The sequence below is a fragment of the Chlamydomonas reinhardtii genome, chromosome 7, assembly GCF_000002595.2.
Source record: "Chlamydomonas reinhardtii strain CC-503 cw92 mt+ chromosome 7, whole genome shotgun sequence".
Taxonomy (NCBI): domain Eukaryota; kingdom Viridiplantae; phylum Chlorophyta; class Chlorophyceae; order Chlamydomonadales; family Chlamydomonadaceae; genus Chlamydomonas; species Chlamydomonas reinhardtii.
The window spans coordinates 5917682-5932326 of record NC_057010.1 but is presented as its reverse complement, the minus strand read 5'-3'; the positions used below and the strand labels follow the sequence as shown (position 1 = coordinate 5932326).

General features: G+C 63.3%; 3 protein-coding genes across 3 annotated transcripts in view; 2 read left to right on the top strand and 1 right to left on the bottom strand.

Annotated features, from left to right (window-relative positions):
- Nucleotides 1-34: 34 nt before the first annotated feature.
- CHLRE_07g354200v5 (uncharacterized protein) lies at nt 35-4520 on the top strand. Its single transcript, XM_001702016.2, has 11 exons — nt 35-175; nt 301-417; nt 623-726; nt 1136-1309; nt 1591-1668; nt 1823-1891; nt 2195-2244; nt 2441-2516; nt 2923-3036; nt 3299-3412; nt 3681-4520. Exons 1-11 carry the CDS (start codon nt 133-135, stop codon nt 3783-3785), a joined length of 1044 nt encoding a protein of 347 aa, XP_001702068.1. The 5' UTR covers nt 35-132; the 3' UTR covers nt 3786-4520.
- A 2-nt stretch (nt 4521-4522) lies between these two features.
- On the bottom strand, nt 4523-10364 carry CHLRE_07g354150v5 (uncharacterized protein). Its single transcript, XM_001701996.2, has 15 exons — nt 9991-10364; nt 9660-9769; nt 9242-9437; nt 8866-9006; nt 8500-8649; nt 8180-8239; nt 7952-8011; nt 7601-7676; nt 7202-7338; nt 6760-6963; nt 6429-6487; nt 6140-6224; nt 5336-5513; nt 5088-5140; nt 4523-4757 (listed from the first exon to the last, which is right to left on the bottom strand). The coding sequence occupies exons 1-15, from the start codon at nt 10174-10176 to the stop codon at nt 4587-4589; spliced, it is 1866 nt and encodes a 621-aa protein (XP_001702048.2). The 5' UTR covers nt 10177-10364; the 3' UTR covers nt 4523-4586.
- Nucleotides 10365-10974: 610 nt separating this feature from the next.
- The window catches only part of CHLRE_07g354100v5 (uncharacterized protein), an 8333-nt gene continuing 4662 nt past the window's right edge, over nt 10975-14645 (top strand). The window contains exons 1-10 of the mRNA XM_043064621.1: nt 10975-11323; nt 11444-11570; nt 11796-11861; nt 12275-12332; nt 12521-12607; nt 12892-12989; nt 13285-13335; nt 13638-13690; nt 13921-13984; nt 14335-14504. Of these exons, the coding sequence (XP_042923189.1) occupies nt 11298-11323; nt 11444-11570; nt 11796-11861; nt 12275-12332; nt 12521-12607; nt 12892-12989; nt 13285-13335; nt 13638-13690; nt 13921-13984; nt 14335-14504 (800 nt within the window). The 5' untranslated portion in view covers nt 10975-11297. The remainder of the gene's footprint in view (nt 11324-11443; nt 11571-11795; nt 11862-12274; nt 12333-12520; nt 12608-12891; nt 12990-13284; nt 13336-13637; nt 13691-13920; nt 13985-14334; nt 14505-14645) is intronic.

The following is a 14645-nucleotide window of genomic DNA, read 5'->3' as shown; positions in this document are numbered from 1 at the left end:
CTGCGCCGAATATTCATTCCTCGTGGATCCAAGAAACAAATAGCCGAAAGACGTTGAGTGCGCGACACCGCCGTAGTACATTCTGTTGATTAAATAGAAGCGCTTTACATTATTGCACCGACACTGCACGTCATGGCGCCAAAGAAGGTTCTTCTCAATGGATGCGGGCGCATCGGTGAGCGGCGCGGCGCCGAACGCCTCAATCTTGACATTTAGTGGTCTAAATGGTGTGGAGATATGGGTGCCCGGTTCAGAGCGCATGCGCGACTGTCGCACTGATAGCCGGTGGTGCACGCGCAGGTCGCTTGGCTTTCCGTGTGGCGTGGGCCCAGCAGGACGTGTTCCAGTTCGTGCACCTGAACGACATCACCGCCATTGAGTCTGTGGCGTACCTGATCAAATACGACTCCGTGCACGGTGCGTTCTTGGCGGATCCATAGAGGGCAGGGGGCGAGGGACGAAGGGCGGGGGAAGCTTGGCAGTGGCAGCACGCAGCACACGGGTCCGATCAGCCGGCTACTCTTTTCACGCCGTCCTAGCAGCAGGTTATAACAAGCACCAGGCGGCCATGACGACAGCGGTGTGACTTGACCCTGGATCCACACCGGACCGGACCATGCAGGCACCTGGGGCCCGGACGTGAGCGTGGATGGCAACTGCATTGTGGTTAAGGAGGGGGACCGCGTGGACCGCATCCCCTACACCAACTGCAAGTCCATTGAGGGGGTGAGCGGGCTGGGCACGGAGCAGCAGGGGAGGGGGCAGCGGACAGACAGCACGAGCACGTGAGGGTGCTGGGGTGCGGGCGCGGAAGGACAGTTGCACGGTCCCTTACGTCGGGGCCGGGGGAGGTTGTTTCAACCATTCCCAGTAAGCAACCACAACGACGCGAGGATCCAGGTTTGAACAGAGCGTAAGAGTGGGAGGGGACGCCACGCCATTGGCCCATTGCACCGACTGCGGCTTTCACGTGCCAGGCATCTGGTTCATGTTGTTCATGTTCTGCTATCTACCGGCGCGGGTACCAGCACTCGTACACCCATACAACGGTGCGCAAGCTACTGAACCAAGCATTATGCCCACCCCCGCATCCACGTCTCCATCTCACCTCGTCTCTTCTCGCCTCCCCCCCCAGATCAAGCTGGCCGACGGCGTGGCCGTGGACCAGGCGTGGGAGTGCACCGGCGTGTTCCTGACCCGCGCCGCCATCGCGCCGCACTTTGACGCCCTGGGCGCCAACAAGGTGGTGGTCAGCGCGCCGGTGAAGGACACGCCGGCGGTGCTCAACGTGGTGGTGGGCTGCAACGACGTGAGTGGCTGCTGTGGGGGCTGTGGGGGAGGTGGAGGGACGAGGAGGAGGAGGCTGGCAGGTGGAGGGCTGGGAGAAGGTCAGGAGAGAGATAGGGAGGTCACGAGCATCACGTGTTACATACTGGCTTGCGGCGGTTGGGTGTCCTTGTAAGCCAGGAGGCTGTCGGCACAGGCTGTGTTTGGATGGCCGCATGGGCACTTGGCACGTGGGGGAGGGGCACGCCCGTTGTATTCAACCACTCAACACGTCTCCACAACCCCTCACCTCCACACCCACAGGACAAGTACGACCCCGCAGTGGACCACATCGTGACCGCCGCCTCCTGCACCACCAACTGCCTGGCGCCCGTGGTCAAGGTGCTTGTGAGGGGGCCGGGGGGGAGGGTGTTGGGGGCGGAAGGGCAGTCAACTCACTCCTACAGGATTCTGGTCCTGGCTGCGATTAACGCACGTGTGACACGCCCACGTGGTAATGCCCACATGGCCACACACACAATACACACATGTATAGGTGATCCACGAGAAGCTGGGCATTGACCGCGGCTGCATCACCACCATTCACAACCTCACCAACACCCAGGTACGTGGGCATGGGCGTGGGCATGCGGGTGGGGGTTCGCAGGACCTGGGGCAGCCAGCTTGGCCCCAACGAAGAGGGGAGCGGCGAGAATGCTATGGAAGGCCGGGGGCGGCGAAGAGATGCGCTCCTATGGGGCACAGCTTGCGAATGCGTGCCAGGCAGTACGTGGCAGCCTCACATGCGCCGTCACCTGTCACCTTTGCCGTTTGGTCGCCGCCGCGAACCCTGGCAAACTGCGGCACATATGCCCCCCACACACAGACACGCACATGGCATAACATGCTTTTGCTTTCTGTAACACAGACCATCGTGGACGCGCCCAACTCGAAGAAGGCCGACCTGCGCCGCGCCCGGTGCGTGTGTGGCTTGAGGGCGAAAGGCGATGTTCCTGGGTGTTCCACGGCTTGCTGGCACTTCCATGTGCAAGTTTGGTTATGCGGTAACGTGCCTAAGCCCATATGTACGGTAAAGTTTCGCAAGCAACTTTGCCAACTGACATCACCGGCCCGGCCCGCCCTCACAACATCGCGACGCTCTTTCTTCTCGCAGCTCGGGACTGGTGAACCTGGCGCCCACCTCCACGGGCAGCGCCACCGCCATCGCGCTCATCTTCCCCGAGCTCAAGGTGGGTTTGGGACAGCGGGGCTGTGCAGCAGTGGGGCTGCGGGACAGCGGGGCTGTGCGGCAGTGGGGCTGCGGGGCAGCGGGGCTGAGCGGCAGCGGGCGGCAGGGCATGGGGTGTCGTGTGCGGCCTGGTGGCGCGGAGGCAGTGGGCGGGAGGGGACGTACAGGGAGGGCAGTAGTCTGCAGGGCGCACCGGACATGCAAGGGCCGGGCCGGGCGAGCACTGTGGCCCGCGCTTGGGCACGAGCGACATGTGTGCTGGGGCCAGTCGCGATACGGTATTCCACTTCTCGGCTTCGGTAATTAAACCACCTCACTTGTCATCGTTGCAACCCGCCCTGTTTCGCCCCTTCGCCACACCGCACCATAACCTTACCTCTTCACACACGCGCCCGCACCCGCAACAGGGCAAGCTGAACGGTCTGGCTGTGCGTGTGCCGCTGACCAACGCCTCCATCACCGACTGCGTGTTCGACGTGAAGCGCAAGACGACCGAGGAGGAGGTCAACAAGCTGCTCAAGGTGCGGGCGGGCATATCCGCATATGTGGGGGCCATCTGGGAGCGGGCGGGCGCCGGCTTGTGGGCATGCGTTGAACGGAAGGAAACATGTCATGCCGTGTACAAGTGTACATACGGTATACGCGGATTGCAATGTCAGGCAGCGTCGGCCCGCCTGCACCGCACCTAGGCCCCGCACCTCCCTCCCACCCAACCCTGCTGACCACCACCCCACCACCACCACCACCCCTCCTACTGCACACCACCCATCATCCTCCCTACAGGAGGCCAGCCAGACCTACCTGTCCGGCATCCTGGGCTTCGATGAGGTGCCCAAGGTCTCCACCGACTACGTCAACGACGCCCGCAGCTCCATCGTGGACGCCGCGTGCACGCAGGTGAGGCGGCAGGGTGGGGTGGGGTGGGGTGGGGTGGGGTGGGGTGGGGTGGGGGTGGGGTGGGGTGGGGGTGGGGGGTGGGGTGGGGGGTGCGCGTAGGCGGCGGGAGGGAGTTCCAGGCATGCGTTTGCAAGGCATGACCAGCGTGTGTGTGGGTGCGGAGGGCAGTGGCCAGAGGGTCAGCGCGTGCGGACTAGCGTGTGTGCAGGCAAACAGCAGCCGTAGGTGTTAACAGTCTTTACCCCCGTGTCTGCCGTACGGCCCACAGGTCATTGACGGCACCATGGTCAAGATCTATGCCTGGTACGACAACGAGTACGGCTACAGCTGCCGCATGGTGGATCTGGCCAAGATCGTGGCGGCCAAGATGTAGACACAGTAGATGGATGACGTTGTCGTGACCGCCGCTCGTTAAACGCAAGACAACCTCATGCTGCAAGCGTATGAATGGTTTCTATAAGAGTACAAATGATTGGGATGATTGGGAAGTGCATACGGGGACTGTTCCCTCGTTCTTGTTCGGTGCAAAATTATGGGGGTTTTGATGATTGGGCAGGGGGGCCGCGTGGGGTCTACTGTCGTCGCAAGCTATGGTTTGTGCCAACGAAGTTTGTGACACGCATGTGCACATTTGTTTACCGTATCATGGGTGTGCACAGCGGCGGGGATTTGATGAATGGTGCTCAGCCCATACTACCCTGCCGTCTTCTGGCATCGTGCGCGCTTCTTGTTTCCTCAGCATCGTCGATAACATTCAAGTGTGTGGCGTGAGAGCCGCCTCACTCCGGTTGGCGCACGTTCTCGAGTGGTGTGCCAGGGTGTGCCGCAATAGGTGAATGGTGATGTTTGAGCTGAAAGGGAGTGCTATCGATGGTGCCACACTACTTCCAATTACAATTACAAATTCCGCCCTTCTGTATGTGCTCATGCTCATGCGTTCAGTTGCACCAATAAAATCCAGACACTGGAATGGAGCACGTACATTTCACGTACGAAAGTTCATGCATCAATAGCGTGCATCGTATTTCAGTCCGCCACAGCGCTGCGCCAGATCATAGCGTTTAGACATGCAACCGCAAACCCTACCGTACTTCGCCTACGTTCCAGTCTGCCTTCAGCGAGGCGTTCCCGGGGCTTTCGACAACCACAACAAAACGCCAAGTATGACACTCCTCTACTCCATCTCGACCTCAAGGGGCTTGCCGTCGGCTGCGTCCGGCGGCGGCTTGACAAAGGTGAAGCAGGGCCCGCACAGCAGGCCGCCGCTGTTGTCGTGCACGAACATCTCCACCAGCGCCGACAGCAGTGCGAACCCCACGCTGGCCCAGAAGCACGCCGCAAAGCCCTACGTGTGCAGGCGGGGCGTGTAGTGGGGTGTGTAGTGGGGTGTGCGCTTAGTTGTGTATGTGGTGCTGGGGTTGAGGATGGGGTCACGCCGCGCGGCAGGCGCAACGGCGACCCTACCTGCGCGACCCAAAGCTGCCGCATGCCCATTCCGTGTACCGGATGACCAACCCGCGCTGCCGCCGCCATACCCAACGCCCACGAGGCACGCAGTCAGGTGGCTTTGCCCGCCAGCACGCATCCCGCCCCGCCCAAGCCCCACTGGACCCCATGTCTGGGCGCAACGCCGCGCAACCCAAGTAACCCGACCTCAACACAGCCGCTCTCTCACCTGCACGACGGTGTCTCCCGCATACGAGTACAGCGCACCACTCACGAGCGTGCCTGTGTGTACACGCGCGCGTGTGTGGCATTGAGGCACGCACAACAGCACAAGTGCGCACAGACACATACCTGCACGCACGCGTGTTGAGAACTAACCCAACTCGAACCAGCCCCTCCCTGCCATACATGTTCACGGCATCGGACAGGGGCCGCACGTGACACGCACACCGACGCGCCCCCTCCGCCCCCTCTCACCCGTGAGTCGGCCCATGGCATTGGCGCAGTAGTAGAAGCCCACGTTCATGGCCACCTTGTCGCCCTGGGCGTAGCGCACGATGAGGTAGGAGTGGATGGAGCTGTTGACGGCGAACAGCAGGCAGAAGGCGCCAAGGCCGCCCACCATCACGCCCGTCATGCCGCCCAGGTTGCGGCTCTGCGGCAGCAGGCAGGCAAGGGGTGCGGGGTCAGGGCGCCAGTGGTTACGCGTGTGAGCGCGGCAGTACAACAGATTGAGGCCCTCTACCCGCATCGACCGGTGCCGCGTGATGTGCGCGCGCGTGGCGCTGCATTTTATCCTATAAGGAATTTGCAGTCTGTACGCAAGAAAGTCAGCAACGGCCGCCTGCGTTCGTCACTGGCACAGCGCGTGACGTTTCACAGGAGGTGACAACGCCCCTGTGCAGCGGCCTAAGCGGCTTCACCCGGCGAAGCCCTCCAGGCGGCCAATGCTCCGAACCTGTTGAGCGTCATCAACCGCGACCCGAGGGCCAATAGCTTTGACCGGAAGCCTTGGTGATCCCAATCATTGCGTCTCATTGAGATCACCAAGGCTTCCGGTCAAAGCTGTTGGCCCTCGGGTCGCGGTTGCTGGCCTTCTGGTGGGCAGCTTTGCGCCAGTCTGCTTGTACTACCCCACATGTTGTTATGGATGTTCTGGCCGATGCAGCACACACACATGACGCCCTCAGCCCGCCTCAGCTCTCTGGGGCGAGCCGCCAGAGCCTCTCTACTGTCGGGATCCCCCGTGTATGTCAACGCGCCGCCAGTTCTGCGCCTCACCGTGAAGATGTCTGTGGTCTGCAGCATGAGCCCCATGAACAGCGGGCACAGCACCAGCAGCAGGTTCCACAGCACTGCAACATACCTGTGAAAGTGGAGTTATGTGGGCAGGTGGGTGAGGGTGGGTGTGGGGAATGGGGAGGCAGCAGCCCGGCCGGGTCCAGGTGAGAGGTGGGGAAGGGCGAGCATTCACGTGTCAAGCCGGCAACCATCGCCAAGCAGCAGGTTCTGCTGACAGCAGCCCACAGCCCGGCACCGAACCTCCTTAACCCTAACCCCCCGCTCTCACTTGTTGGCGGGCGACTGCCGGAGCGGCTGGAGCACCAGCTGCGGCGTCCAGGACTGCACCTGTGGGTGAGATAGGCGGGGTGTGCGGCGGGGTGGATGGGGTGTGTGCCTAGGATCTAGGTGGTGTGCGTGCCAGCCCAGAAACGTCAACCGCCGACCCGCCCTCCCCCATCCGCACACCGTCACCACCGCCCTCCACACTCCAACCCAAGCAACAGGCCCCTAAGCCGCCCCAGCGGTTCACCCCTCGTTGGCAGTTGCAATCTTGGCACCGACTACCGCAATAACCTCCAACACACAAAGCCCACCCCAGCCTCTTCCTCACCCCCCACCTGCCCGTACACGATGATCCACACGGCCAGGAACAGCCCCGTGAGCGGACGGCTCCAGCCCAGGCCGTACACCGTGTTGCGCAGGAAGAAGGGCAGCGGCACCTCGAACCACATGTCGCGGCTGCCAAATAGGAAGTAACGCGACACGCTCAGCACGTTGATGTTGTACGGCTGCTTGAAGATCTTGGCCAGCGTCAGGTTCTCCTGCGTGCCGCACGCACACGGGAAAGAGGCGGCAGGTTAGATGACAAGATTGGTTGCAGGGATTCGTGCACCGCACCGCACCGCACCACATGCAGCAGTGCAGCCAATCATGGGCCCACTGCTGCCATGAACTGGCGCCACGCCCGCCCGAATCGCGCGCTACCGCGCTCACTTGGTGGGAACGATGCCGCAAGCAAACTATACCCCTCGCGGCCTCGGCCCCCTCCTCCTCCCGCACCTTGCGCGCCCTGCCCAGCTGCTCGCTGAGCCCCAGCGCGGCCCAGGGCATGGCCAGCAGGATCAGCACCATGAGCACCGACAGCGCGAAGAAATAGTTGAAGGACACGCAGGCGGCGCCGATGAAGTAGCCGATGCCTGAGGCGGGGCGAGGGATGGAGGGGCTGGGTTGGGTTGGGGGGAGAGCGAGGCGGGGCGGGTGTTGGTGCAGGAGGTCCGGGGTAACATGTAGTGTAATTGCAAACGGCTGAATGCGGTATGGAGTTAGTTTCGCCTCCTGATGCCCCCGCTCCTCCGCACTGCGTTGCAAACGCAACTTACCACCCAGCCCTCTGCCCCATGCCGCGCCTAAGGCACGCTGCGTCCTGCACATCGCCTCCAAACCCCCTCCCCCACCCACCCTTGAGCGAGTTCTTCATCCCGGTAATGAAGGACACCAGCTTGAACAAACTTGACTGCTTCTCATCGGGTGTCACCTGCAGGGATTGGGAGGTGCAGGGAGTCAGCCACAGTAGAGTGACTGGGACTAGTTCCGCGCCATCTAGGCCATCTCGCTGGTACTGAGTGTCTGACCATGATTCGTCGCCATGTCTTGCAGTGAACCCTGAACGTTTCGTGCCCTTGAAGCCCCCACTCCGCCTCCAGCCCCAACACTCCCTGCACACCGCCCCCGCCCCCTCCCCGACACCCCCTGCACACCACTGCTGCCGGTGCTCCGTATGCCCCCGCCCCCGCCCCGCCCCCTCCGCACCAGCTTTGTGACGGTCTTGCCGCCCAGCTTGGTGAGGTCCTTGGCCACACCGCACAGCAGCTGCAGGCGTGAGACAAGGCAGGGTTGCTTCAAGTGGCCGGAGTATGTGCGCCTGCGAGTAGCTCCGACCCAGTTGTCGCCCCGCACTGCTCCCTGACAGGCCTGGTACCTCCCCCATCCATGCACATACAGATCCACGCACGCGCGCGCACACGCTCCCGCACTGACCTGTGCGCACGTGACGAACAGGATGCCCTTCCACCGGTCCGCGGGCGTGTTCCATGAAGACTGCGGTAAGCAGGGGGTTGAGGAGGTGCCGGTGGTGGTGCGGATTGCGATTGGGGTCAGGGGTATTTAAACCAAAATAGAGAAGATCATGGGATGGAAGGCGGGAACAGCCGCCTCTGAAGCACTGGCATCTGACCAGGGATCAGAAGTCCCCGTGGGGACCTTCATGAGTGCACTGCCAACCTGCACCTCCACGTCGCCTTCCTCCTCCCCCTCCCCCTCCTCTCCCCCTCCCCCTCCTCCCCCTGCTGCTCCCCCACCTGCCAGCCGTACAGCATGCCAATGCCCGCCAGCTGCAGCGTGAGGCCGCTGAGCAGCGTCCACTTGATGCCCCAGCGCGCGCCCATCATGCCCGCAGCCAGGTTGGTGACCACCCCCGCCAGCTCGTACAGGGTGAACATGATGGCAACCTGACAAGCACATACACAGCGCGTGGCGTGCGGTAAGCGTTTGCGTAAGTGCGTGTTTGAGATCGAAGCAAAACGAAAGAGCATCACACCTAGTACAGGCGGCATCCCTGCGTGCGCACACACGCGCACCCTCTTCTACGTGACCCCTCCTACACCCCGCCCACCCCGTCCTCCCCCCCTTCTTCCTCCCCCTCCCCCCACCCCCGCCGCCCCCACCTGCCAGGCGCTGAAGCCGGCCTTGTATGCGTGCAGCAGCACAATCATGCGCACGGCGCCGTCGGTGGTGGTGAAGAGCAGGTAGGACAGCGAGATGATCACAAACGGCTTGAGGGCGCTGTACTTGCGCTGGAGCATCTCCTGTGGGGGCGCGCGTGCGGGTGTGCGTGTGCGTGGCCGGGTGGGTACGGTTCAAGGGGCAGAGGCTTTGGGGCGGGCATCTGGGGTCAAGGTCCCAGGAACAACGGCGCAGGGCACACCGGGGAAGGGTCATATGGGGCCAGGGTCCAGATTCCAGAAACAGAGGCAGGGCAGTGAGGCCTGAGGCAGCTGCCATGATGTGGCATGCACGCGGGCGGCAATGCAACCTGCGCACCTTGCGTGTCTCTGCCTTGTCGCCGCCCGCCGTCTTGCCGTCGCCCGCGCCGTCCGCCGCCGCCAGCTTGATTTCTATCTCCGGGGCGACAGCTGCTGCCACCGCGGCGCTGCTGCTGCCCGCCACCATTGGCTCCACCACGCCCGCCGGCGTCGTGATGAAGCCATCCGCAGTGGGCCGAGCGCCCTTGCGCGCCCTGAACGCAGACACAACAGAGGAGCACGCATCAGCAGCCGCAGCAGCAGCCAGGTCGCGGCTAGTCCATGGCAGATGGGACGCAACCGCCCAAGCCCCGGCCTCGCCGCCTTCCCGCAATCTCTGATAACCCTACAGTGCTTGATGGGGAGCCTTTGTCTAGTTGCTATTCGATTGACCTACCCCTCCATCCCGCACCGCCGCCTTTCGCTCCTCCCCTCACCTCAGCAGCTGCACGGTCTCCAGGGGCACCGTGTCCTCATGCAGCAGCGTGTCGTTGTGCATTACCTGCATGTGCACGCCCCGGCTGGCCTCCACGTCCGCATCCAGCTTCTGCAGCACGAGAGGTGGAGGGCGCAAGGGAGGTGGGAGAGGCACGCGTGTCCTAGGCCCCCAGCCCCGGCCTGCAGCCGCGCCCCGTCGACCCTCGGCCCTCCCCATCCAGCTGCAACTGCAACCATCTAGCGCTTAGCAAGGGGCACAAAGGCATGGCGCGTGCAAGACCGGCCGCTGCGACTAACTCAGGGACTGGGTAGCGATGGCCGGGCACGCACCTCCAGCGGTGGGACGCAACACGAGACCTCGCCGCCCGCGTCCGCTCGCGCTGGAACCTCGACGCCAGAGTCGCCCCATCGGCATCGCAGGCCATCGCTCGTGTTCGCCGGCGCCCGAGCTCCGCAGCAAACAACGCGAGGGTCGCCGGAAGGCTCCTCGATGCCCAAATGAGTTATGTGAGACATTGCAATAGCATATGATTAAATTAAAGAGACTTAGGGGCTGCTGGACATAGCCGAGCGAGCGCAGTAATATAACATGCGTATGTGCCGCCCGCGTTCAGAACAATATAGACTTCTTGACCGGCAATCAGAATTGAGGTTTAGTGTAGAATTGTATTTGGCCACGCGCTGAAACGAAGTACGCGTGCGGAAACCTTTCGAGACAGTCGGACGGCATCTTCGGCAATATTCCGTGTGTACGGCGCCTCGAATCCGGCCTGCACCGGCCCGGCGCAACTAGTTACAACTCAAAGCAAAGACCAGATGATGGAGGAGGTGGGACTGTGTGCGCTAGCTGCAAAGGCGTTTGAAGGGCAGCGCAAACGAACCTTGTACAGGCCCGCACGCCATGTGCCCGTGCCAACCGCACAGCCACGCCGCCGGATGCACACAGGCCAGCCCTCGAATGCATTAGACGCTCCAGGCAAGCATGTGCATGCGCGTCTATTTGGTCTCAGACGTGCTGGGGAGCAGGGGATTGTTCCAGAGGGCGGTCGGGGGAAGTATGTTGAGAACATCGGGGACAAAAGTGGCACGCCGTGTTTGGCCGGCTGGCCGAACATAGCATGCCGCTTGCTACTTTAAGCAGCCGTATTTGGAAAAGTTGTCAACATAAGGTCGAAGCTCAAGCCAGCTAAACGAACCTTGTACGTGCCCGCACGCCATGCACCCGTGCCAACCGCACACCCACGCCGCCGGATGCACACAGGCCAGCCCTCAAATGCCCTTGACGCGCCAGTTGAGCACAGGCATGCTCATTTAGTGGTCTTAAAGGTGCTGGGAAGCAAGGATTTTGGTACTTTGTCGTCGGCACGCAGTGTTTGGCCAGCACGCCGGGACACTGCTTGCCACTTGCTACTTGCAGCAATTATTAAACGAGTTGTAACAAACATAAGACCGGTGACGCTCATCAGCAAAACCTGAGAAGTGAAGACCTGGTTTACAAAGCTTGACTGTAGGCACCACCTACAAAGCACCATACAATAATGCACGTATAGTAGACGCCGCCGGAGCGAGCTCGCTCAGAAAGAAAACCCCATCCGCCGGGTTCGGCCGGCGCGAGCGCTGAATACCTGGACTTAAAAATGGTGGCGCCGGACTACAGTGTCAGGTACGCGTTGAACCTCCGAGCTACTATGCCGTTTCGCTGCTGCGCGCAAATCGTGCCGGCCTGCTTGACCTTGGCCCTGCTTGACCATCTCCCCCGCCTGGTCGCTGCGGCTTCTCGCAGCCCCGGCCTGCTGCCCGGCATGGGCGCGGACGAGGCCCGGGTGCGCGCCATCGCCGAGGTGGTGTCGCTGCTGGTGGCGGGGGTGCGGGAGGGGCGAGACGTGGACCTCAACCAGCTCAAGTGCGAGGTGAGGGGGCGGTAGGGAGGGAGGGAGCAGGCGTGGGGTTGGAAGCGGCGAAGGCATGGCGAAGGCGGGAGCCAGAGAACTCGCGGAGCTGCGGAGGAGTGGTGGAAGGATATAGAGGCATGTTTGTAAGCCTCCGCGTATGGCTGCGTGCATATGGCACTGCAAGGGGCGAAAGAGCGACTTGCTACTGCCGGCCTACACCTGCCCTCCCACTCAATCGTCCAGGTCAGCCGGCGCTACAAGCTGGCGCGCTCGCCCAAGCTAGTGGAGATCATAGCGGCGCTTCCCGAGGTGAGGCGGCGGGGGAAGGTGGGGAGGGAGGGAGGGAGGGAGGGAGAGAGAGAGAGAGGAAGGAAGGAAGGAGGAAGGAGGGCCGGCAGGGGGGCGGCGGGAGGGGGAAGGTGGGGGCGTGTGTGCTGTGGGGCGGGCGCAGGGCGGGCGGGGTTTGCTAGAGCTCAAGACGGTGACTGCCAGGAAAGGCAAGGGCCAAACGGAGTAGTTAGCCGAATAAGCCAAAGCCGCTCGCGCCTACACGTGCCATGCTGCGGGGTCGGGTATTGCATAGGAGGAATCTGTTGTGATTGGATTCGGCAGGACGTAGGCATGTGCTGTATGCGGTATGCCTCACGCACCACACTCACTGCCAACGGCTTCCTCCCTGGCCCCGCCTCGCCCGCCCTCCCGCCCGCTCGCCCTCCCGCCAGGAGCACCGCACCACGCTGCTGCCCATGCTGCGAGCCAAGCCCGTACGCACCGCTTCGGGTGGGTGTGCCTGGCGGTGCCTTGGCAGCGTTAGGCGCCTTGGCAGCAGCACAGCTAAGCGCGCACGTGTGCAGTGAACGCCGCCAGCGTGTACGGCAGCGTTGTCTGTGCTACGAAGGATGCAGACAGGTACTGGGGATGTTTCGTACAATAAACTTATGCTGTTGCCTCCCTCCCCACCTGCTCAGGCATTGCGGTGGTGGCGGTCATGTCCAAGCCGCACCGCTGCCCGCACATCGCCACCACCGGCAACATCTGCATCTACTGCCCCGGGGGTGAGCGCGGCGGCGGGGGCGCGGCGGCAAGGGGCGGGGTTGCGAGTGGGCCGGGCGGACCTGGCAACATAGCAACATGGCAACATGGCAACGGCCCACCTGAACAGTAGCACCCGCACAGTCCGATGCACGTCCCAACTCCTACGCCTCATGCCACTGACCCCTTTGCCGGACCCACCACGCACCGTGTCGCCACCATGTCACCACGCCGCCTGCCTCGCCCCTGAACTTTAAAGTTATGCACTCCGCCTTGTATGTATTGCTACCCCTCCCCCCCCGCCCAGGCCCCGACTCGGACTTTGAGTACAGCACTCAGTCGTACACGGGGTACGAGCCCACCAGCATGAGGGCCATACGGGCGCGGTACGACCCGTACGTGCAGGTACGGGCGTGCGGAGTACGGCTTGGGGGGTGTAGCCGTCCATCCGGGGGGTAGTGGTCGTGTGTGAGGGCAACGGGTTCTGCGGGCGCTGGTGGGGGCAGGGGGAGCCGAGTGGGCCCAGCGGCCCGGCGGGACTGACTGCATGGGAATGTAAGGAGGCGAGAGGGAGGTGTGAGAGCCGTGGCGCATAAGCGGCTCGACATAGTGTGACACACGCAAACCCATGTTTCCCTTCCCCTTGTGTCTCCGGCCTAACTCAAACGCACGCACACGCGCACGAAATGCACACACACAGGCGCGCGGTCGGGTGGACCAGCTGCGCAAGCTGGGTCACGTGGTGGACAAGGTGCGTGCCGTGGGCCGTGGGCCGTGGGCCGTGGGCCGTGGGCCGTGCTGGAGAGGGATTGGGGGGTGGGGGGCTGGACTGGGCAGTGCCGTACTGGGGAGAGGGGTGACTGGGCTGAGCTGGAGGGAGGGTTGCTGTCCTGGATGACACGAGCGCCGCACACACACGTATACACACGCACGTGCTCCTCTGCTGCCACCCCCCGCTGCACGACTGCTCGCGTGCTTTCCCCTCGCACCTCCCACAACACTTCCTCTGGAGGTAGAAAACCCAACTGACCCTATCCGCCCACCCGCCGCCAGGTGGAGTACATCCTCATGGGCGGCACCTTCATGTCGCTGCCATCTGACTACCGGTGAGGGAGAGCTGTGGGGAGGGGGTGTAGATACCAGCCCAAACTCAAGGGGAGGGCAGGGGCCGTAATCTAGGAGTCATTTGGTGGCGCAGCTGTGGCAGTCCGCAAACCCCGTGGGGCCGTGGGCGAATCCTGCACCAGCAAACCCTGGATATGAATCCTCTCGCATACTCCCTCTTTCTCCTCCCCCTCCCTCCTCCTCCTCCCCCTCTATGTCCACGCCCCCACAGCGACTTCTTCATTCGCAACCTGCACGACGCGCTCAGCGGCCACGCCAGCAGCTGCGTGCGCGAGGTGAGGGCGGGCGGGCGGGAGGGCGGCGAGAGAGGAGGATGTCGGGAGTGCGGCGAGGGCCGCGAGGGGGTCGAGGCGTGGCGCGGGTGACATGCAGCTGCGAGTCTGGCAACACGGGTCTGCCCACTGCAACATCGCACATTGCTCTGCACTGCTCCGCCACCACCACCGGCGCTGTGTCCCACCCGCGCCCCCTTGCCCCCCCCCCCTCTCCAACCCCAGCCCACCTCCATGGCCCATCCCCGTCCCCCACTGCCTCCTGGCTGCCAACCCCATTGCCGCCTCCCCTAATCCGCCTGCCCAAACCGCCTCCCCCAAACCTCCTCTCCCCTCTCCCCCTACCCCCTAAGGCTGTGCGCTACAGCGAGGAGAGCCGCACCAAGTGCATCGGGCTCACCATCGAGACGCGGCCCGACTACTGCCAGCGCGCCCACCTGTCCGACATGCTGGCCTACGGCTGCACGCGGCTGGAGATCGGGCTGCAGTCCATCTACGAGGACGTGGCCCGGGACACCAACCGGTGAGGGGGGAGGAGGGGCAGGGGGGAGGCGGGAGGGGGTGGTTTCCACCATTCCCAGTCAGAACCCAGACACAAGAGGAGGGGAGGGGCACGGGAGGGGGCACGGGGAGGGGGCACGGGGAGGGGGCATGGGGAGGGGGA